Below are 25463 nucleotides of genomic sequence, written 5' to 3' on the forward strand. Positions count from 1 at the left end.
AATTCTACCACCACACCAAGGATTGGTGCTGTGTCCTAACGCCTTTCTCTCTTCCTCCCTCTACAGCCTCTTCCTGCCAGGAGGACTAAAAACCAGATGCTCTGCCATCTTTGTCAGTTCTGTACTGAACTCAGGTCTGAAAAGACCTCCCCACATTTTGTGTGTTTTTTTTTTTTTTGCTTACCATTCAATTATATAGAGTTACCAGGCTGGTACCCCAACTCTTTATCGTTGTCCTTTGCTTCTCTTACAAGCCCCCAAACAAACAAAAAAAAAATCAAAATTCTTCACATAAGGAATGCCTCAATGGGCTTTAACAGGTCCTGTTTTTTGACAGACACCACTGCCTCCAATGCCTCGAGTCTCCTGTTCTTTATAGGGAAAAAAACTGAGGAAATCTTGGGAATGGCAATTCAGAGAGAGATCCCCTTCAAGCTAGGTTAGATGGGCAATGGGAGTCAAAAAAATGGGGTAAATGCAACACATAAAACAGAACACAAGTATCTCCTTGTCACACAGCTAGAAAACCAATCTATCATTGCCAGCTCAATAGTGCAAATTACTTAGTTGTTTCACAACACCCCTCACCAAGTGCAGATGTAGAATGCCATGACAACTCTAAAGTCAAATTACCAGAATAGATTATACCACTCACTAAATACAGAACTATCACATATAAGAATATATATTTGTTCAAGTACATCAAAAACAAAGTAGAAACTAATTAACATAAATGAAAAACAATAATGTCTGTCCAACAGTCAATTATATAACCACGCCAAGACTTTGAAAAAACATCAGAGACAAGCCAGACACAGCTAGTATGTTTATAGTATTTGCTGTTATGAGATTTAATCTTACATCAATACATGGAAGAAACATCTGTGAGTCAATAACCCCAAAGAAAAAGTAAGATCTAATGGCAAGTAATTATGCATTCTAATAAAACAAACAACTTGTCTTTAATTTTACATTTACCCCTCTGTTTTACATTTGTCCCCTCTTTAAAGATGCCTCTCTAAAAATCAAACCTCTCAATTGAGGATCAACCTATTTTTACAGAATACCTGACTGTTTTAGTTTGGGAAAATGGTTCCAAGGTTTTAAGAGAAAATAAGCAGGCAGGAATCAAAGAGGAAAGGTCCAATACTTCAATTGTGTTTACTTGTTCAAATATAATATCAGTTACATACAATATAATAGCAATATACATGCAGATATAGGAATTGTACTATTGACTTACAGTAATATATATATATGACTTATACTATACTTACAGTAATATCAAAAGACCCAGAGCCATCATCCTAGACCAGTAGACTGAGGGAGCCCGCGTGTCAGTCTCGTCAGAGGATCAACTCGTGAGCCTGGTCCAATACCGGGCGGTGTGCACGTTCCCCACGGTTGAGCTTCCAAAGAAACTGAGGGCGGAACCTTCCCTTATATACTAATTGAGTGTCCTTGCCCAAAATGGCTTACGTGTAAGCAGTGTATACAGAAGTGATCAGTTTCTGCACACATCTTCCCACGGGACAACTTATGTGTTATCTCTACTAAGCCTAAAACAACCCTTCTTAGAGACATCAAAACAACTTACAGAAAAACATCTTGCATTAATTAACCTTTCCCTAAAACATTCTGAAACCCTTTATGAGAAAGAAGTTTTTGCACATTCTTTCGCTATCATCCCAAACATTCCAATCTTTGTAGCTGGTTTTGCACTGAAGCGACCAACCCCCTCTTACTCCTTTATTTTATCCTTTCTCCTGTTACAGAGAAAACCTTTTTATTACACTGACAAAACTGCATTTGTTGTGATATTTTAAAGGTACTTCAACTAAGTGATCAGATGTTTCAAATTATTATGCTTGTAGATTCATCCACAACTAGTCACTAGATCAGCCTTAACTGCAGTAATCCATATTACTAAACGAGAATGGTAAACCGGAAGGCACGGACGCAGGTACATGGTGATGGACGCAGGAGACATAGTGCGCAGGCGCCTACATCGCGTGTCTCATAAACCGCAAGCGAAGTCTGATCCACCGTGAACGAAGGAGTCACGGCTCAAAAACGAAAGAGCTCAACTAACGTCACACAGACAAGAGGATTCTGCACTGCACCCCAGAATCAAACGGAAGACACTACGGAGTCCGCAAAGGTCCACAAAGATAGTATGGAAGGCGCGATAAAGTACGAACGGCGCAGGCGCCTACAACGCGCTTCTGAACTAAACGTCCACACTACACAGCATGGTCCGGGTAATAAGAATAAACGAACTCTCCGTATTAAACGTTCGGCATCCTCACACGTCCAAACCATATAGCATATGTGAATCACATTACAGTGATGCATTATTAACAGTACAACCACAGAAAATGCTCCATATTAACAGTAGGTGCAATTATCCATATTACTAACGGTACACAACGGATAACTAATGGAGTCACGGTCACGGCTCCAAAATGATCCAGCTCAACTAACGGAGCTACAAAAATGAGCCCGCATGGACAAATACAATGAACATAGACACCTACAACGCGCATGTGAAACTGCGGAAGCAAAGCAGGCACGGGTTCAAAACGAAAGACCACAACTGACGGAGTTACACAAACAAGCCCGCCTGGATAAAATCAATGAACGCAGGTGCCTACAACGCGCGTCTGAAATGCCGCAAGCAAAAGCAGGTACGGCTCCACAGAAACGAGCCCACCTGAATACAATTAATGAACGCAGGCGCCTACAACGCGCCTCTCAAACAGCAGAGGCAATAGATAAATGGCAAAGAAAGGAACGACAAACAGCCGCTAAACAATTCCGCCAATTAGCTGACAACGCATTCTGTAAAGAGTCCACTATTAATGAACATTCATTAGGATTAATGAATATCATTTGCTGTCATTGTCATTTACTTAACTTCCCTGAAGAAACAACTGGCAATACAACTAATGAGTTTACACGTTGTTGTCAAAAGGGTCAGGTTAGACTACCTCCTTTGGATGACTTTCCTGAATATCTACGGAAGCTTCTAACTAACAATGTACCCGAAAGTAAAAACTTTATGAGACTGCATTGGATCCTACAATAGTTCATTTGCTTTTGCATCTTCCGGGGTGAATATCAGGCCACCAGCTGGCAATGGCCCATACTGCTTTCGCATATGTGGACAAATATTACATCGGATTGGAACAATGCACCCTGAACCAAATCACGAACGCAGATATGCACAAATCTACGGGTTAGATCCACATGTCGCAATCTATCAACAAATGACCCTTCCTGAAAACAAGCAATACACAGAGCTGATAATGAGAAACGTCGCTGAAGTCATAAACAGTCACCCATTAGCTAAGTCTACAAAAGTACTTACAGGATCAAATTCTAACAATACTGTTTTGATTCCTAGAGTTGACCTTACAAGTTCTGACCTGGAATTACCTTTTACACTTTAACGACGCCAATTTCCCATTAAACCTGCACTTGCCATGACAATCAACAAATCTCAAGGACAAACCATGGACAGAGTTGGCATATACCTCTCTGAGCCTGTACTTGGACATGGACAACTTTATGTAGCCTTCTCAAGAGTTCGGCGTTCATCTGACAAAGTTAAAGTTGTAGATACTCCATACCAAGGAAAACTCATTCAAGGACAACACACCATCTTTACTACAAATGTTGTGTATAAAGAAATATTCCAATAAATCTTTCTAATGTGCCATGCTATGGGTTCTTTACTTCCTTTGTTCGTCATCTACACCTTTACACTCCAATATATCTTATACATATATCAATGTATTTCGGGTTACCCAACACCAGGGGTTGGCAAGCGAAGCGAGCAGGGGGCGGAGCCCCCTAGTTACTCATAACTGGAGACTTGTGTGTACTTTTGCTCCATTTGTCACATTTTAGTTGTTGTACTAGCAAACATTATTTTGGCTTCAAATTCCCAATAAGCACTACAAGTACAATGTTTGTCAATTTGCTTAAAGAATGAAGTATGTGGTTTCAGTTGATTCATTAACTGTGCTTTCCTGAGATTCTGCACAATCGCTAACAAATTAACTATTATATTATCATAGTGATCTGCCTAGTGATCACTGCTAATGTGGACATTTTAAAAAAACTCAAATTTTATTTTGGAATTAATACGTGGAGTAGCTCACTTCTTTACCATTGCAGACTAACCACAGTTACAAAGTATGACAACTAGGTTTAAATTTGTCTTGTTATTAGCTACAACTATTAGTTCCAGTGTGGAACTTCTTTGTTTTCTTTGCACCTATGTGGGTATTCATCTGACATCCTAAAGATGTGCAGATTTGTTAACCAATAACTTCAGATTCTTTCCCATATGCATAAGTGTTGGTGTGTGCCCCATTCAAGTCTGGATATCTTGGAAGATCAATACTTTCCCATCTTATTAAATTATTCTATAGGAGTCTAGCTATAGACAGGGCAATTAAAGACTTCAGATGTCTCTACAGACCTTGGGTACGCGTCATGTAAAAATTTGCTCATATGCTCAGAAGAATATTTTTGCAAAACTAACGAAAGAGGCTTATGGAAGTTTTGTGTTAATAAACTGCAACACAAAACGTGAATGCCTAAGCAGCATCGCAATGCAATATCTACTGATATCCAAGCAAGAAACTACAATTTGGGTTTCTGTACTACCCAAATATACCTGCTTAAGTCATCAGCTGAGGTCAGCTGTAAGAAGCCCAAGTGGAAAGTGATTGAGGATGTAGGCAAGGCAGTCTTAACAAGCTCTGCCCCAGAAGCAAGTGATATTTCATGCTGGGTGTACAACAGGTGTCCAAAGCTGCTGAACCAGCTGTGGAAGATCCTACAGACGATCTGGATTTGAGGAATTGTCACTCAGAAGTGGAGATCCTGTAGGAGGAAAACTCATGGAATATCAAAAGGTTTAGAATCATCTTGCTACTCTGTGTTGTGAGGAAGGCCTTTTTCAGCATCGTTTCTCAAAACTTGACAGACTACATTCTGCAAATGCCCTATCTTGACACCTCTATGCAGGATGGAGAGATCCCCAGGGTGTTAAGGTGTACCAAACACAGCATTCATTGTCATTCAGCCAGTTAGGGAGGCAAAAGGAAACATAGATGACTCAGCCATGTTGTGGATATACAGTGCATCCGGAAAGTATTCACAGCACATCACTTTTTCACATTTTGTTATGTTACAGTCTTATTCCAAAATGGATTAAATTCATTTTTTTCTCAGAATTCTACACACAACACCCCATAATGACAACGTGAAAAAGTTTGAGGTTTTTGAAAATTTATTAAAAATAAAAAAAACTGAGAAATCCCATGTACATAAGTATTCACAGCCTTTGCTCAATACTTTGTTGATGCACCTTTGGCAGCAATTACAGCCTCAAGTCTTTTTGAATATGATGCCACAAGCTTGGCACACCTATCCTTGGCCAGTTTCGCCCATTCCTCTTTGCAGCACCTCTCAAGCTCCATCAGGTTGGATGGGAAGCGTCGGTGCACAGCCATTTTAAGATCTCTCCAGAGATGTTCAATCGGATTCAAGTCTGGGCTCTGGCTGGGCCACTCAAGGACATTCACAGAGTTGTCCTGAAGCCACTCCTTTGATATCTTGGCTGTGTGCTTAGGGTCATTGTCCTGCTGAAAGATGAACCGTCGCCCCAGTCTGAGGTCAAGAGCGCTCTGGAGCAAGTTTTCATCCAGGATGTCTCTGTACATTGCTGCAGTCATCTTTCCCTTTATCCTGACTAGTCTCCCAGTCCCTGCCGCTGAAAAACATCCCCACAGCATGATGCTGCCACCACCATGCTTCACTGTAGGGATGGTATTGGCCTGGTGATGAGCGGTGCCTGGTTTCCTCCAAAAGTGACGCCTGGCATTCACACCAAAGAGTTCAATCTTTGTCTCATCAGACCAGAGAATTTTCTTTCTCATGGTCTGAGAGTCCTTCAGGTGCCTTTTGGCAAACTCCAGGCGGGCTGCTATGTGCCTTTTACTAAGGAGTGGCTTCCGTCTGGCCACTCTACCATACAGGCCTGATTGGTGGATTGCTGCAGACATGGTTGTCCTTCTGGAAGGTTCTCCTCTCTCTACAGAGGACCTCTGGAGCTCTGACAGAGTGACCATCGGGTTCTTGGTCACCTTCCTGACTAAGGACCTTCTCCCCAGATCGCTCAGTTTAGATGGCCGGCCAGCTCTAGGAAGAGTCCTGGTGGTTTCAAACTTCTTCCACTTACGGATGATGGAGGCCATTGTGCTCATTGGGACCTTCAAAGCAGCAGAAATTTTTCTATAACCTTCCCCAGATTTGTGCCTTGAGACAATCCTGTCTCGGAGATCTACAGACAATTTCTTTGACTTCATGCTTGGTTTGTGCTCTGACATGAACTGTCAACTGTGGGACCTTATATAGACAGGTGTGTGCCTTTCCAAATCATGCCCAATCAACTGAATTTACCACAGGTGGACTCCAATTAAGCTGCAGAAACATCTCAAGGATGATCAGGGGAAACAGGATGCACCTGAGCTCAATTTTGAGCTTCATGGCAAAGGCTGTGAATACTTATGTACATGTGCTTTCTCAATTTTTTTTATTTTTAATAAATTTCCAAAATCCTCAAGTAAACTTTTTTCACGTTGTCATTATGGGGTGTTGTGTGTAGAATTGAATGAATTTAATCCATTTTGGAATAAGGCTGTAACATAACAAAATGTGGAAAAAGTGATGCGCTATGAATACTTTCCGGATGCACTGTACCTCACTAATACATATTAGACTACTAATAATTATAAATAAATAAATAAATAAATAATAAAACATTTATAACAAAGATTTTTCAATGTTCCGTAACAGTTTTAAAGAATTGGCATTCTAAGCTTTCAGCTGGTTTACATTTATTACAGAGCTCATTGGGTGGCGATTTCTTTCTCTACGTAACCAAACAGAAGGACAGGAATTGGGGGTTGGTACATTTAACAGAGATAGCACTGCTGCTTTAAATTATTCCATTTAGGGTCACGTGTGTCCCAGCAGGCATCTTGCGGGAGGCAGCAACAATCTCTGGATGGGGGAAGCAAGAACAATCCCTGGATGGGGCACCAGCTCATCGCTATCTCTGTGCCACTGTGCCCCCACGTTTAATACATGCTTTAATCCATTTCATCATGAAAATAATATCAAGTATACATCTTACTATTCTAAAATGTTCAGAGCACTGTAATATCATGAATGTAATGTATTCTGTGTGGCAATTACTGCCTGTGTGCTCCTGTCTACGAAAGAGAAAGCCTGTTTAAGAAGAACGTAGTGATTAATGACTGGGTCGGGGAACACATGCTACTTTAGTTACAATGGAATTTGAGAAACTGTAGTAAACATTTATTTTAAGATGAAGATTACAATATTCTACTTTAACAACAAAATAAACTACAAGATAAAAGTGGAAATTTTGAGACTAAAGTCTACATTTCAACCTTTTTCCCCCCTTCTCTGTGCCCTAATCCTCTTCCATATGACACTCTGACAGTGGGCTACAACTTGCCTTTTCACCTCAACTTTTGAACTTTAGAGTATCACTGGCATGCTGCATCACTCCATCACTTTCCTTTTGCTGCTTAAGCCAACAAATAGTATGTTTTTCCTACTAAATCCAGGGTTCTTGTGGTAAAGAAGGGGAATGTGATGGAAACGTTTAAATTCATCTTTGGAAGCACCCTAATTTCTACTATCCCTGAGAAACAGGACAATAGGCTAGAGAAAATCCTTGACTGCTCCCTTTAGGTTACCATATCAATCCGGCACACCAGCCATAATTTAGAGGCTGAGAGGATAATCAGCCAGTATCTAGGTAGGTGACTGGTCTCCTTTGATATCTTAGCAGTATCTCTGTGTACAGCGTAACTCACTGTCTACACTGTAGACTCTACAGCGTTAACAAGCCAAAACTTCTATTCAGAAGCCTCGGTGAAGAGTTCATGGTTGCAAGAGTAAGAGGTGTTTCAGTATAGGGAGGCCAAAGACCCCACAATGTCTCAAAGAGGTGTCAACGTTAGAACGGTGATGAAATGGAGAGCAAAAGTTGCCATTGAGCAGGCAGAGGCATGACAATGGCATGATGAACTGGTGCCAGCTGCACTTGCAAAGAGGTATACTGGAGCACACCCTCAGCTGCTGCCCAAAAGACTTAGAACAGAGGCACCAACACTGGTGCCATGACCAGGTCCTGGGAACAGTAGTCAAGTCCATCTGCAGTTGCTCCCAAAGCAAGAGCTTTCAATCGCCCACACTCAGGTCAGACATCCTTCTGGTGTCAAAAACATCAAAGCAGGTGGTTATGCTGGAGTTGATTGTACCTCTGGAAGTAATGCATTGAAAAACAATGCAAGTAATCTTGAACAGTTAATCTGCAACATGAACATGGATTATCACATTGTACCAGCATTTATAATATGTACAGATCTGTAATATCTGTCCAGTATGTAAAACATTATATGTTGAACCTTTTTCCTCTAGGTTTTACAAGGACTCCCCATTTGTACAGGAGAAGATAATAGGCTATGTTTTGTTCCAAACTTTTTCCTTAGGGAACTTTAATTAGTGACCACACTTGTGCTTTATTCCATCCCAGGCAGCACTGGGTACCCCTGCTAGTTACACGTGAATACCTCTTTAGATTTGGAGGCCCATTTTCTTTGTCTATAACAGAAAAGTGCATCAATTTTGGGTGTAATAATAAATTACTTTTGATTATATCAGAAACATAACTAACCACTATTAAATTATTTTAACCTAATTTAGTGTCACACTGAACGTAAGGCAGAAAACAGCCCTTGACAGGACACCAGTCCATCAAAAAGCCCATTACTGTATATACATACACACACAGAGGGCTAATTTAGAGTCTCTAATTAACCTACCATGCATGTATTTGGCAATGAGGGAAGAAATCTAAAGACTGCTGCAAACATTAAAAGCAAATTGGCATAGTATTGAATGGTTATGCTGGGTTTTTGAGAAGTGTAATCAATATGGTCTACACCCTCAACATCATAAAAGAAACTGTGCACACACCCTTACAGGCAGTTTTACGTTTTACCTTGATATATATACTGTATATATATTTTTTTATTTGGACATTGTGAGAATCACCATGCTTTCATGGTTTCTATTGTTGCTTGGACTCTAGGAGGCAAGGAGATTTCATTCCCAATTTTCCTAGTCCTACTAAGAACAATTGATGCAGTAATACTTAATTTTAGGAGTCAATATTCTGGGCACCCAATGTTCAATACCTTTCATATGTTCAGTTGTTCATTCTAGAAATTTTGTAATGTATAACACAGAGGACATTTCTTAAATGTATCACAACAAGAAATTACACAGTCAAATAAACAGTTAACCTTTCCTAAACTGCCTATTATATCTGTAGTACTAGGGTGTTGTACCGTGTTAGCCATTATGAATGTAGAGAAAAGCCAAGCATCTTGCCTGAAGAAGGGGCCTGAGTTGCCTCGAAAGCTTGCATATTGTAATCTTTCTAGTTAGCCAATAAAAGGTGTCATTTTGCTTGGCTTTTCTCTAAACTGCCTATGAAACAGATGAATGTGTAAATGTGGGTGCCACTCAGACACACTTCCAAGGTGACCGATGTAGAGCAGAATTTCTTTAGAGATATCCATTAAATACAGATAATAAAAAAGAAAAACTAGTTATCTGCATTATGCATAGAAAAACAAGAAGAAAAAACAAAATCATATATTAGAAAAGTGTCAGTGACAACTTGATAAAAACACTACTCAATAGAAACATGTAAAATATAGCAGCACTGCAAACTGACTACATTTAAATTATGTGATCTTCAAAACTGTTATATATGAAACAAAAATGTAAAAACACAGCCTAAGGCACATTTTATTTATATGCTAAAATTTCAGTGTTTTTCCAGTCTGAAAGCAATTCTACCGGACAAATGAAAAGAGAAAGTGAATGAGATGGAGAGAGGCATAACACTAGGAATCTAATTGGGGCCAACTCATTCAGTCCACAGCCACAAACTGCAGCTATGAAATAACTTATTACTACAAAAATACTCAGGAAAATAATTCCAACTATGTTCTCGGACTGCATAATTATCCTCTTTACCTCTCCAGAACCTGCTGATGTCTCCTCCGAGGCACCAGGCTGATTGGAAGCGCCATTCTGAAGCCGTTCTAGAAGTTCCAGCAAGGCAAAGTTTTTCTTCAGTCCCCAAACTCCAGAGTCACCTATAGGAGAGGGAAAAATTGACATTCAACAAGACTAGCATTTAAATAATGCACCACAAAATGTGCCCCCTGTCATAAATATAGTGAACATATAATTATCTAATGAAGGTCAAAATACAAAAATAGTATTTAAATTACTTAGAATGTTTAAACATTTATAGCACCTAAAAGAACAGTTTTGTACCCAGATGCAATTTAAGTATATACATCATTGTTTCAATGCTGTGCTTACAATCTGCATTACATCTAAATGTAAATATTACCAGTAATCAGTCTGAATCATTTTTCAGGTTACAAAGTTGAAACTTTTATTATTTTGTTAATAACACAGATTTCATTATAGCCTCAAAACTAGATCAAAAGCATATGTTACAGGTTACTAATAATCTGTGATATCAGATTGTATGTGTTAAATGCTAGCAGGCAGAAAAAAATCAGAGGTATTGTTAGAGGAGTAATCAACACTTTTCAGACTTATTACTTGGTAATAATTATTACATGGTAAATCTGCAGGTTATCATCAATTTTTTTAATGCGTCTTTGACAAAACCTATGGCTCAACACATCAAAATAAACAGTGTTGAATTAACACTTAAATAAATTCTCCTCCCAAAATTGATTAATATTACCTGTTACTTCCCCATATTGTTTTTAGTAATGGCTGAGAAAACTTTTAATGTTTGAGGTGGGCTGGCGCCCTGCCCTGGGTTTGTTCCTGCCTTGCGCCCTGTGCTGGCTGGGATTGGCTCCAACAAACCCCCATGACCCTGTGTTAGGATATAGTGGGTTGGAAGATGACTGACTGACTGACTTTTAATGTTATGTTTTCATGGACAACCGAGAAAGTTTTAGACATAATGGGCTTCAATGCTGAAAAAACAGCAAACAAAATAAAATAAAAAAAATTAAATTTACTTACTGTCACATAATCCATATGTCAGATAACCAAATGTATGCTCATGACATCTGAAGTACTTTTGCTAAACTATTGTTAAATAAAGAACTTTCTGAAAATCACCCCATGAATGGCTCTCTGCGCTTGTAAGGCTGCTGCAAAAAAACATGAAATGTGACCTTTTAAAGGCTACTGAAGGTTCAGAAATACAGGGATATCAAAGGCTGTAAGGCTAAGCTATAGCACGCAGTCCTTATGATCAATGATTGACCATGTGAGGCCTCATAATATATTTTGACATTTGACAGAAGAGACCGTACCAAAAACCTGGAGTGAGGAGAATTGAAGCAAAGGTTCTCTGATGAGAAGAAAAGGCCAGATGTGTGGAAAATAAAGAAAGATGGAAGGAGAGAAAGGAAGTATTTAATTGTGGGCAAGTGGATAAGACACTCTACCTAGACGCCAGGAGTTCAAAACCTACATAGGCAGACACAAAGTGGCAGCACAGTTTTGGTTTTACTTCTGTTTGATTTTTCCCTCTCTTTATACTCCCCATTTATGCCCATTGTAAAACACACCTACCATTTTTATGTATTTATTGGTCTGCTTAGAATCACCGCGGGTAAGAGGAGACACCCCTAGAATACTCTTTTCTACAGAAGACTTAGACTTAATACATAGAAATTAAAATACAGGTGTCTGCAAAGAATAACACATTAAAAACATTGTCCTTTAAAATATTTTAAAATGCAATCATGGATAAGCAAAATACTCTCCTTCAATGTAATAATAAACAGCACGAAAGGCTATCCATTTGAATGTATTTTCACAGTTAAACCTTAGCTAGTTACTCATGCACTAATGTTAGATGAAAATTGTAAAGCTTTACATAATAGACGATAATACAAAGGCAGAGGGTTTGAGCACATTATTGTGAGCTACTAGAAAAAATAAAAAATAAAAAAAAACAAAAAAAAACACACACAAGTACATAAAGTTTAAAAATATTATCAAAACATACATGCTGATTAGTTCTTTTTATATTGAATTTTGTTGGGTTTTTTTCTTCAAATTTTCTCACACTGGGCTTCATATTTATACTTTACTTATTGTAACCTGATCATATTCATTATTTCCTAGCACTCAAATAAACATAAAAATGAATGTTTGCTGTTAGCAATAAAAAAAAGCCTTTCTACCATCTAGGATCTTGTTTCAGATAATAATGCTACACTGACCCAGTATCATACTGTATGTGACCTATCAGTTGCTTAAATAAGCTAATTTGACAGATAAGGTTTGTGTATCTGACTGAATTCAAGCAGACATTTTATCACCCGAGTTATAAACATTTCGATTTTATTGCAGGTTTCTAGATAATATTATCTATCATAAGGTGCATTTAAAAGCCGAGCCAAGAGAAGTATTTATTTTTCTTTTTGTGAAATGATTTTCGAATTAAGACAGTAATATGCACTGAAACAACCAGTTTGTGATTTCTAAAGTTTAATTCTTAAATTAATCAGAATTAACTTTTACATGTCCATCCTTCCGTTACAGAATCTGCTTAATCCTGTTTAGTGGTACAGCCATTCAATATCCATCTTAGCAGCACTGGGCACAAAAAAGCGACCACACATGAAGAGGACCAGTTCATTACAGTGCACAAGAAAACAAACACAGAAGAAAAGAAAGTGCACATTCACATTCACCTATACTCACTGACATGAAGCCAATTAATTTAACACATGCTCTTGGAATGTGGGAGCAAAAGAGAAAATGTCAAAAGAAAAACCCACAAGAAACAAGGAGAAGACAAAATCTACACATTAACTGGGCTTTGATTCAAACAAAACATTGTGGAGCTGTCAGGTCTGCTACCTCACACTGCCATTGCATCACCATTCGGTTATCTAAAACCATTAACTCTTTGAGGGCTGAATATTTTTTCCAGTTTTCTGAAAAGCACACACAGCAATGGTTTCACACATAAATCAGCATAAAACATCTTTTGCTGCTGTCGGCGCCTGTTCGGTGTCTCTGGCAGCAGCGGCTGCGCGGGGGCAGCTCAGTGACCAGCAGGAATACACACAGCAGTAGCAGTGTGATGCAATGTGGTTTGTACCTCTTGACATCGTACAGAGATGGTCCTCCCAGGTGAACGTTGGTGTAGGTGCATTAGCTACATGGACATATTCAGCACCACAATCAGCTTATGCTGGTTCTTCACTTTCATTTGCGTTCTCCAGATCACATCAAAATCCGACTCAGCAATATGATATGTAAAATGTCATCCACAGAGTATTTTGTTATTTCACTAGATATTGATGCTATTTGAGGGGTTGTTTGCTCTTCGCTACTCATGCATGCGCAGGAAATCTTGGTCAAATTAATAAAGCTAACTTTAAAGAGAGTTTTATCACAGTTTACGTCCTCTACCCCTGAATTTCGACAAAAGTCGATATCTGCCCTGAAACAGATAAACTGAGTATACTGTATTAAGACAATCATAAATGAGACAATCAAAAAATGAGAGGATGATGCTTAACACAAATAAGATTCTACACAAAATCAAAATATTTATTTATAGACATAATACTCTATTCAAAAGATCTTATTTAAAGGGTCACTATACATAACCATAAGACAATGACAGTTTTCTCCTCAGGGGCATCTTAATTGTAGGACAAGTGCTGCAATTTATGGGATTAGCAAAAATATTATTTAAATCAGGTCATTAGGTCAGTTATACTGTAGTTTTCTTTTCTAGTTATTGTAATATGAAATACAACTTTTTCTTGTCTGCCACTGCTCAAATGTCTCAATGTACCAGACAATATATTTAGCAATCATATGAAGGAAAGGGGGGTGGGGGGGGAGGATCAAAGTATATAATGATTTTAGAAAAGCAAGTATTTTTCTCTTGACACATTTACAATATGTTTGATCCCTATCAAGCACTACCTTAAATGTTACCAAATCTATACAGTCCTGGTTAAAATACTAGCTCTGTATCTACAGCTGAGCAGTGGTGCACATTTATTGTGATCCTGCATCACCTGGACAATCCTCCATACCCATCTAATTCCCAACCATCAAATCTAAAAACATACCTGAGTAATCAGACATATACAGTGGTGTGAAAAACTATTTGCCCCCTTCCTGATTTCTTATTCTTTTGCATGTTTGTCACACAAAATGTTTCTGATCATCAAACACATTTAACCATTAGTCAAATATAACACAAGTAAACACAAAATGCAGTTTGTAAATGGTGGTTTTTATTATTTAGGGAGAAAAAAAAATCCAAACCTACATGGCCCTGTGTGAAAAAGTAATTGCCCCCTGAACCTAATAACTGGTTGGGCCACCCTTAGCAGCAATAACTGCAATCAAGCGTTTGCGATAACTTGCAATGAGTCTTTTACAGCGCTCTGGAGGAATTTTGGCCCACTCATCTTTGCAAAATTGTTGTAATTCAGCTTTATTTGAGGGTTTTCTAGCATGAACCGCCTTTTTAAGGTCATGCCATAGCATCTCAATTGGATTCAGGTCAGGACTTTGACTAGGCCACTCCAAAGTCTTCATTTTGTTTTTCTTCAGCCATTCAGAGGTGGATTTGCTGGTGTGTTTTGGGTCATTGTCCTGTTGCAGCACCCAAGATCGCTTCAGCTTGAGTTGACGAACAGATGGCCGGACATTCTCCTTCAGGATTTTTTGGTAGACAGTAGAATTCATGGTTCCATCTATCACAGCAAGCCTTCCAGGTCCTGAAGCAGCAAAACAACCCCAGACCATCACACTACCACCACCATATTTTACTGTTGGTATGATGTTCTTTTTCTGAAATGCTGTGTTCCTTTTACGCCAAATGTAACGGGACATTTGCCTTCCAAAAAGTTCAACTTTTGACTCATCAGTCCACAAGGTATTTTCCCAAAAGTCTTGGCAATCATTGAGATGTTTCTTAGCAAAATTGAGACGAGCCCTAATGTTCTTTTTGCTTAACAGTGGTTTGCGTCTTGGAAATCTGCCATGCAGGCCGTTTTTGCCCAGTCTCTTTCTTATGGTGGAGTCGTGAACACTGACCTTAATTGAGGCAAGTGAGGCCTGCAGTTCTTTAGACGTTGTCCTGGGGTCTTTTGTGACCTCTCGGATGAGTCGTCTCTGCGCTCTTGGGGTAATTTTGGTCGGCCGGCCACTCCTGGGAAGGTTCACCACTGTTCCATGTTTTTGCCATTTGTGGATAATGGCTCTCACTGTGGTTCGCTGGAGTCCCAAAGCTTTAGAAATGGCTTTATAACCTTTACCAGACTGATAGATCCCAATTACTTCTGTTCTCATTTGTTCCTGAATTTCTTTGGATCTTGGCATGATGTCTAGCTTTTGAGGTGCTTTTGGTCTACTTCTCTGTGTCAGGCAGCTCCTATTTAAGTGATTTCTTGATTGAAACAGATGTGGCAGTAATCAGGCCTGGGGGTGGCTACGGAAATTGAACTCAGGTGTGATACACCACAGTTAGGTTATTTTTTAACAAGGGGGCAATTACTTTTTCACACAGGGCCATGTAGGTTTGGATTTTTTTTTCTCCCTAAATAATAAAAACCACCATTTACAAACTGCATTTTGTGTTTACTTGTGTTATATGACTAATGGTTAAATGTGTTTGATGATCAGAAACATTTTGTGTGACAAACATGCAAAAGAATAAGAAATCAGGAAGGGGGCAAATAGTTTTTCACACCACTGTATGCAGACAACATAACAGATATATGTTTTGAAAGATAAGGCAGTGCACAAATAACTAACAAAAAAATGTTAATTTAGAAAGGGAGTTGTGTAAATCAATTCTCAATTAAGGGCTGCCTCACTGCTAAATCAGCAGCATTTGTTTAGCTGGTAGCAAGTTATGAGAAATGCTGTTAGTATGTAAATATATTTTTCTTCTTGTGCAGCAAGTAAACATGAAAGCATCGGGAATTTGCAGGGCATGCCACAGCATGATTTGGGATAGTGCTTATACTGTCATGGATCAAACACTGCTGCATTAGACTGACCTACAGGAATACAATTGGGTGAGGAGGATCATAGGCATCTAGATCCAAAAACAATCCCACTACATAGCAAACATAGTTTGTGCCTCACTGCTGCCTTTCAGTTAAGTAAATTCTCTTTTATGTACAGGGCATGTCTTGCAAAAGCAAGAAGAAAAAATCATACAAGAAGAAGGAGGAGGAAAGAAGAAGGAAAATCATACAGTCTAACACCACAATTAGACACAAACTCAAACAACAATCATTTCATACAGCATTTTTCACATTTAAACATGTGTTCATACTCATAAGGAGCACTAGCTAGACAAAACAATGCTTTACTTATGTGACAATGCTTTACTTTTACTTCACAAATGTTACAATGCTTTACTTTTTTAAAGTCACCGGACCAGAGACAAGTTAAGTGAATTGCTTAATCACAAGTGAGGAATGAAACAGATCTTTGTACCTTTAAGTCCATTGCCCATGTTGTGTACCCTTTTCCATCGATTAACATGTCCTAATTATAGGATTGTACATTTTTTATTCTGCACACTTGGTACTGTTCAGCTGCTCCAAAGGGCACGTCAGAACAGAGAGGGTTTCTTTTATACAAGTAAATGTTTTAGTATCTGGCATACTCTGTGCCAGTTCTGACCGTTGTAGAATGTGAAAATGATTTTTTCTTTGTTTACTTACTCATTAATTTAGTTAAGCTAATGCTAAACTACACACACAAAAAGCAAAGAAAAATTCTAAGGAGAAAGTTGTATGATAGTGATCAACAGTGATCAAAACTGAATTTGGACCTAGGGTTGGAACAAGTCACATCAGAAGACATCTCTGTTTCACTCTGAAACATTTGCTAGCGGCTCATATGACCTTCATCACTCCAGGAAGCTCATATCAAACTACAGACAAAATAATGCATTCCCCCCTTTTTTTTTTTTTTTTTTTTTACATAATGACTGAAATGTTTATGGTTACTATTAATCAATAATGGCTTTGGAAACTTTAATGTGTTAAAGGTTACTGTGGAGTATCTCATCCATTTTCTATAGTGGTAATGATCTAGCATTTTGGCCTATAAGGATTTATCATGCTGTAAAAAGTAGGGATACTCACAATTTTAGCCACTGAAAATGTTAGGCCAAAGATAGCAAAGCATTGGACATCCAGTACTTTGCTGAATGAATGAAAATACTTAATTTTTGGTTGAATGTATGACGTTGTTTCTGTTAATTTCCTCCACTGATTATGGATGACACTTTCAAACAGTGCCTACTGTTCTATAGGGAATGAGTGATCCACATTGCATAGTGGAGTATGGAAGCCATCTTTGGAGGACTGTACTGGTTTATTTGCAACAACGAACAAGTAAGAGTGACATAACACTACAAGAGAAAGAGAAAGGACCATACCAAGACAACTTAAATCAGGATATAGAGCAAAACTATTCAAAGAAGTTGAGCTTAATAACAAATGCAAAATCATCCATCTTTCCAAACAAGGAATGGTCAAAGCTAAATACTATTTTTTTTTTTAAATGATGTACTCTTGTAAAGACTAATTTCAACAATAACATGACTATTCATCGACTTGCTGTTTTATAGTTCAGATTCATTGAACAGCATAAATCAAATGTGAAACTGGATAATTTGGATTTTATGAAATGGTACAAAAAAAAAAGTAAAAATAAATACTTTAAAAGGTAATTTGGCCCAGTGTTTTCTGAAATCTGGCTTTGGCCAAGAATCTTCATTCTGGTGCATCACTAGTAGAAAGCTACACTGTCCTTCAGCCAACTCCATTCACGGACTCCAACATTCACGAGCACAGTATGGCATAATTTAAATAATGTCAAGCTGTTCAGAATATTTTAATCTGATGTATTTGTCATGATATTTGGAAGTACTAAATGCAAAGTTTTGGTTGTTTCACGCTTCTTTTTCATATTCTTTATATTAATACTGCTTATCGCAATGCTTGGTTATCTCTGTTATTTGCCATCATCATGCAACATTACCTACCTATGGAACTCCGCTCACAGAATGCTCTGGCTTAAAGCAAGCACTAGGTATTAACCGGTTTTCCTTTCAAGAAAATACAAAGGTATTAAGGCAATGTACAGTGAATACTTAGAATGATTTAACAGTAGGTATGAAACTAGAACATGTTTCCAGGTTAAAGGCAGCACTGGATGCTTACCTGGACACAATGGTTATTATGTATACCCTTCAAATGCCAAGAAGGTCTTGAATGGCCAATTGCCCAAAGTCTTCTTGACATTTGTTTCTATACACTGGCTGCCAGATGCCAGTGTTTTGTTTTTCCAACAGAATCATTTTTTACTTCTCTTATTCCTATTGTTATATTCCTGCTTTGGTGAATTTGCAAACTAATTGATGTCTTTCTATTTGGTAGTCTGTGCAATCTTTCTAACTCTATAAAAAGCATTACAAAGAACACAAATTACTACTATAAAGCTATTGCACATATAACCATATTCATTTTAAACAGTCTGTATCAAAAATGCAGACTACTTTTCCTACCCAGTTCTGTAGCTTGTCTGTCAAAGGGGCAACGGATTGCTCTGCCATGCAATGGTAGGCGAGTGAGGCAGTCATGGCACACTGTATGCCCACAAAGCAGCAGCCGAGGGACCTTATCCCCTTGCAATGAGAAGACATCTTCACAAACTCCACATTCAAGGACCTAAGAACATAAAAATTAAAGTTAAACAAACTAGAAATATATACACATACACACACACACACATATAGGAGCAACTTTGCATATGAGTAGCTGGAAATCCACAAAGGGAGCAAATGAATCAAGTATCTTAAAATAGTTTTTCATTCCTAAGCTTTTGATTTATCATCATCAGAGGAAAATGATTAGACTTGCAAGAACCTAAGGCAATATATAGTAAATAAGGAGCGGAGGATGGGGGGCTGGGGGGGTATGACTGACGAGGTGGGATTCAGAGTGTGTTGGTCATAAACTCTTATTTATTATTTGCATGTTCTTCTTTTGAAGCCTGCATATGCTGGACTCATGTCTAAATGTCTGTTAATGACGTTATCAATGGATAGCCACGTTTCAGCCAGTTCTCTGGCACTTTTAGTATTAGCCTTGAATTTTATTTGCACCAAGTCCCATTTGTGTTTGGTTGAACTTTTATGTGTGTAAATCAGAAACAGTGGGTCCTTTCTTCTGACTGCATTGTGATGTTCCCATATACGTGTGCCAAGTGTTTTGATGTCTGCCCAACGTATACTGCAGGACATGCATTACATGGTATGTTACAAACTGTTCCGTGTCTTTGTGCGGATTTCTTGCCTTTAGAATTAAAAGGGACTGTGTGCAGCACGTTTGTAGGCTTGTGAGCTACTTTGATGCCTGCTCATGTGCTGTATGTACCTTCTGATACTCTGCGATGATAAGGAAGTGTGTGCCAGGTAGGCTGTTACAGCCAAAACCCGAAGTTCTGCCAGTTACTGAATTGGCCGGCCATTTCACATTTTGGCTGAGAGGTGTTACACTTCCCACTCTGGCCAATTTGGGTTTTGTCCGTAACACTATTATATATATATATATATATATATATATATATATATATACACACACACACACATATGTTGTGGGGAACAGCCCGGACACAGACAGGTAGACATCATTTTGTACCCAACACACATTTATTTACAGTCTATTATGTACAGTCTTAAATGCCACACAACCCCAAACTCCCCCAAAGTCCAGGCCAACCACTATGCCTCACTCTTCAGGCTGCCTCCGTGTCTCCTCCCGTGACCTTGTCCAACTGCTCTCCCGACTCCAGCCTCCTTGTGAAGGGAGGCAACCCTTTTATTAGCACCCGGATGTGCTCCGTGTGTGTTCCAGCAATCTCCCACAAACACGCCCCAGTGTGGCGGAAGTGCCGGCTGCGTACCCGGAAGCACTCCAGGTGTCCCCACTCGTCTTCCCCCCAGCACTTCCGGGTGTGGCGAATGTACTGGGGTCCAGGAACCTTCAGGCATGGGGGCGCCTCCTGGCGGTGACCACGGGTCCCTACAGGTGGCCCCCAAAACAACCAGGGCGGTCGCCCCCTCGTGGTTTGGAGGAGGCACAAGTCCTCCAATGCTCTTCCTAGGCATCCCAGCTGGGTTTGGTCCCCAGCCGCGTGCCACAATATATATATATATATATATATATATATATATACATACACACACACATATATATGTGCTATATATATGTGCACACAGTATATGGAGACAAAGCACATGTTATCTGGAGTGACAGTTCCCAGTTTTAATGCTTGGGCGTCATAGTGACCGCATAATTTCATTTCAATAAACTCCATAACTAGAGTCCAATTGCAGTGGTTAATGAACCTTGTCATTTAATGTCCACCACAACTCTGGCAAAAGTCAGCAGATTTTGTTTCTCAAAGAAGCTTCAGAAGAATGTTCCATCCAGTCACAGCAACTGCAAAATCTTTTTTTTGTCATTTACTTTTGGAGAAAATTAGGAAAGGTTGGACATACTTAAGGTATAGTGAGGGGGGGAGACGCTCCACACAGAATACCATACCACATATCTTTATCTTGCTATCAAATATAAAACTGAGAACAACCATATAACCTTACATAAAAAAAATATCTTTATTGAATTTTAGTTGTGTAAATTATCAAAGATTAGTAATTTGTAAGATAAGTGTAACAAATCATCTATGACTCTGAACTGGATTCAATTGGTGGAATAAATGTCCACACATGATGCTTATTAATAATTGAGTGAAATCCTCCTCTCCGCTTTGACCTTTCCGAGCCAAACAGCAGGACACCGTACTGGCCATTTCCTCTCACGCGTGTCTTATTCAGCCACATTCTAAAATATTGCAAGGCATTTTCAGTTTTGCTTGAACGGACAATTTACTATTCCAACCAAGCATTTCGAAACATATGAGTATTCGTATTAAACTGTATGTGTGAAGGCGTATGCAAATTAAACACGTTTAATGTTCGTCCACGTGGGAGACAGCCGAGATTGGTGTCATCAATGCAAACCAAAGCAAATGCCCCTCTACAAACTAAAATAAAAAAGCGCAAATATCAACAGCCCGCCCACGCCCCGACCAGACCTCACCAGACATTTGTTATCCAAAAAGGACTTTCCCATTTTTAACAAATATGGATAAAAACAAATATCATACAACATCAGGATGCCATGGACATAACTGTAGGAATCGTTGGCAAGAGTGTAAAGGCATCAGTGAAAGTGGAGACACCTCCCAGCAGAGTGCTGCCAGCATCCCGGCCACGACTGCAGCCTTTTCTGGCAGGTACCGCGTCATTGTGGCGCTGCACTACTGGTTCAGCTCGACTCAAGTCGATTCGCTTTTCCTCACCTTCACAGTGGCTCCAGATGCTCGTCCATGTCGGCCACATCCGTCCATTCCCGTCACTGCCCCTTGCCTAACGACAAAGCCACCGGCAGCGGCGACAGCAGGAGCAGTAGCAGCAGCCATCCTCGGGAAAAACCATCCATCTGTTATCCTGCCAGCTTGCGTCAAACTTCCAGACACCCTGTCGACAAGGTCTGTATTCTACAAACACAACACGAGACTAAATAAAGTACTAAAAAGGAAAAAGAAATGCAACAAAGAAACTGATCAACTAAGTATACATGACGTACCGGAATATGATCCTCTTTCGAAGACGACACACTCTCACCCCTACTAAAATGAAATGGTACGACCTGTCAGCTGTTTCCGGCCGCCTCGAGCTTTCTTTCTTCTCTCCAACAGAGTGAGCAGCGGATCGCAATACGTCTGACGTCAGACAAGGAACGCCCATAGCGTCAGTCAGAGAACGCTATTTACTGCAACTTACCCATGTGTATAACACGCCCTTTCCCAACGTCACTCGTATCATGCACTCTGCGAGACAGTAATGGAACGTTCGTTGCACAGTATGCTTGCTGTAGTTGTACAAATTACAACAGTTTCTACTTGGACAAACATAAATGACTTCCAGTTTCACACTTAAGCTATCCAACCATTCTAAGCACTTTACCGATATAAGGCAGTTTCTTTTACTTTTTTGAATGGTTGTTCATTACGTTTTCTCCTGAACCGTTACATTATAGTAAAAGTAACAAATCTTATTACCATTTAGTGTTTCAAACAGAAATTAAACTAATGAAACTCATACCTAGCGATTTTCAGTCTATAAACGTGTTCATATTCCCACTAGGAAATTATATACATATGAAACAATATTAAGCTTAATTAATTTTGAAAAGGTTTGTAAAAGCAGTGCTACATATACAATTGGTTTTAAAATTGACAGGGAAACATTTTAGGAAACAGTCATTTATTTATTGATTTGATCCATCAACGTTTTCATTACTAAAAGCTGTATGTAATGTCCATATCAATTGAACAATATGTGACAGCCAAGAAAATTTTACATTTTTGAAAAACGTTCGAGTTTGAGACAAACGTAATTGTTCTTAAACCTTTTTCGTGCAACATTTAAGTAGACAGCAAAGACCCAGTTTAGATCGACATAAAAACAAAACTGTCTTTGAGTCGTCGTCTTTTTTATTTTTGATAAATATCAAATACTATTACTACTAATCATAATAATAATAATAAATAGTGGGTCGGTTGCAGCGTGCATTCAGCAGGGAATCATCCCGAGGTGATCTCATCATTAAATATACAGAATTTATTGTCTTGTGCATACTGTAGAATTGTATTGTTACTTACATGTCCCTCCAGAACAGTGATAATCAAATAAAACACAAAAAATATACATAGAATACAATATACAGTATAGATATATATTCAGGTATATTTAATATATTTATACATACTCTTTTTCTTACAATGTTTGTTATTACGATTGGCTGTTCAGTAACTCCACAACTAAAACAGTTTCTCTGAAGCTGCACTGTGGGCCACTGGTTCTTTACTATTTGCCAGAAGGCAGGAGTAAGAAAAACAGCTGTGCAGAATGGCTGAGTGTGTAATAATCTTAGGAGAATGTCTTTTAGATACCCTGGATAGAAGGCAGATGGGTGCCAGTAATATTTTATGGCTTTCACCACCCTCTGCAGTGACCCAAGCAAGTGTGCCCTACAAGGATGTGATGCAGCCAGTGAAGACGAACTCCAGACAGCACCTGCGAGACATCTCAGGAAGGCACTGGTGAACTTGGCAATAAACAAAACGTGCTGTTCCCTCATCAATTCATCAGTGATTGTTACTGTACAAAATTTAAACAAGCTCACCATTTCCACAGCACCCCACAAATACAAACCAAAGCTTAATCCGTTCTCTGAAGTCTATGATCTGCTCCTTAATTTTTGGACATTAAAGGTCAGATTGTCTTGGAACCACTGAGTCAGCAGATAGACCTCTTGTCTGCAAGCAATTTAATCATTGTTGGTGGCCAGGCCTATGATGGTGATGTCAGTAGTATTTTCAATGATGGAGGTGGTGTGTTGTCCGGACACACAGTCACACCGGGGGATTAGTACACTACCCCATAGTGTGCCTGGGTTGTGGGTGAGCATAGAGGATATGATGCTGGCAATCTGCAAAGCCGAGGTCTGCTCGCTATGAAGTCCAAAATCCAGTTCTGTTGGCACAACAGTGTTGAATGCTAAGCTATTGTCTATAGACATACCTCTGTAAGAGCAGTTTTTACATTATCCAGATGTGCCAAGATGATATGGAGTATAAGACTTAACTGCTGTACCAGTATGCATCATGGAGATGATGAAGTGGAGCAAAGTTATGTAATAAGTTAAAATTCTGTAAGACGTCTGAGTGAGTGTAGTTAGTTATAAAATGAGTTATTGCATACAACACACAGACTGTTATGGACATGAAAAGGATGAATAAACAGATAAGCACATTTTTAATGTTACAAAAGATGTAAATCAGTGTTTCCCAAACTCAGTCCTGGGGACCCCCTGTGGCTGCAGGTTTTTGTTCCAACCAGCTTCTGTTTTTAATTGGATTCCTGGGCTAATTAATTGAACTGATATTTCCCAAGTTCTGTGTTTAGGGAACAATATAGAAATTAGAAAACTAAGTTTGCTAAAAAAAATATTAAAATGTACCAAGCAGTTATATAGGAATAATGTATTTTTTTTCTTTTTAACAGTATTTTCATCTTGATTTTCATTCTACTTTTCTAGGTGTTCTAATTGTTTAATTAATCCATTATTTACTAATTAGTGGGTCTGACTCTAAAGTAGTTGCAGCCTTTGATTATTCAGTGCTGTTTGCCTGAGTGTCTGATCTACTCGTTTTAAATTGTCATTATTAAGATACAACGAAGGGGGAAAAACTGCACAGAGAAAGGGCAATGTATAATGAAATCAACAAAAAAGAGTTAAGCATTTAAATCTATAGCAAAAGCAGAAATATTTCTAAATGTCTTATAAATGTAAAAATCATGCTGCTATGCTTTTCTGAATGTCGAATAAAAGAAAAAAATACCAGCTAATTAAATGAGATCAGTGCTATCAGGCGTTGTCACTGATTAGGAATCCAGTTGGAACAAAAACCTGCAGCCACAGGGGGTCCCCAGGACTGAGTCTGGAAAACACTGATGTACTGTAAATCATGAAACACACATATATCCCCTCTCATATATATATATATATATATATATATATATATATATATATATATATATATATATATATATATATATGTGTGTGTATATATATATATATATATATATACTGTATATATACTGTATATATATACATACACATACACACACACCCAAACACATATAGTATATATTAATGATCCTGATTTGTAACATGGAATTGTTTGATACAGTGGTTCTCATATTCAGTCCCAGTGGCTGCAGATTTTTGTCCCAACTAATTTTTGCTTTTAATTAAACTCCCATCTTGAACTTGCAAGCCAACAGTTTAGGTCTTGAAAGTTAAAGTGATGTCTCAAAACACAAAGGTTAATTGTTATAACTACCACACAGGGGAGTGTAACCTGTGGGAGGCATTTTAGCACCCAAACCCTGGACACAACCACACACTTACAAGTTCCAGGTTCAAATATGTATCAAATATAAAGAAATAAAGCACACAATCCCAGTCAGGACTCTCATTCTTGTCCTCCATCAAGTATATGGGTCTTTTGAGTAGACAAGGAACTACTGAACCAGGTCAGAAAGCCAGTCCATCCCCACCTTTCTTTAC

General features: G+C 38.7%; 1 protein-coding gene across 2 annotated transcripts in view; it reads right to left on the bottom strand.

The window, feature by feature from the left end:
• Positions 1-22018, bottom strand: part of trim23 (tripartite motif containing 23) — a 42869-nt gene extending 20851 nt beyond the window's left edge. Inside the window, exons 1-4 of one of the 2 annotated variants that reach the window (XM_028805473.2) lie at positions 21912-22018; positions 21625-21815; positions 18764-18926; positions 10162-10283 (exon numbers count right to left, since the gene is read on the bottom strand). In XM_028805473.2, coding sequence (XP_028661306.1) covers positions 10162-10283; positions 18764-18926; positions 21625-21744 — 405 coding nt within the window. In that variant the 5' untranslated portion in view covers positions 21745-21815; positions 21912-22018. Of the gene's footprint in view, positions 1-10161; positions 10284-18763; positions 18927-21624; positions 21823-21911 lie in introns of both variants that reach the window. The other variant, XM_028805474.2, reaches the window with a different exon arrangement.
• Between the last annotated feature and the right edge of the window lie 3445 nt (positions 22019-25463).

This window comes from Erpetoichthys calabaricus, chromosome 7, assembly GCF_900747795.2.
Source record: "Erpetoichthys calabaricus chromosome 7, fErpCal1.3, whole genome shotgun sequence".
NCBI lineage: Eukaryota > Metazoa > Chordata > Cladistia > Polypteriformes > Polypteridae > Erpetoichthys > Erpetoichthys calabaricus.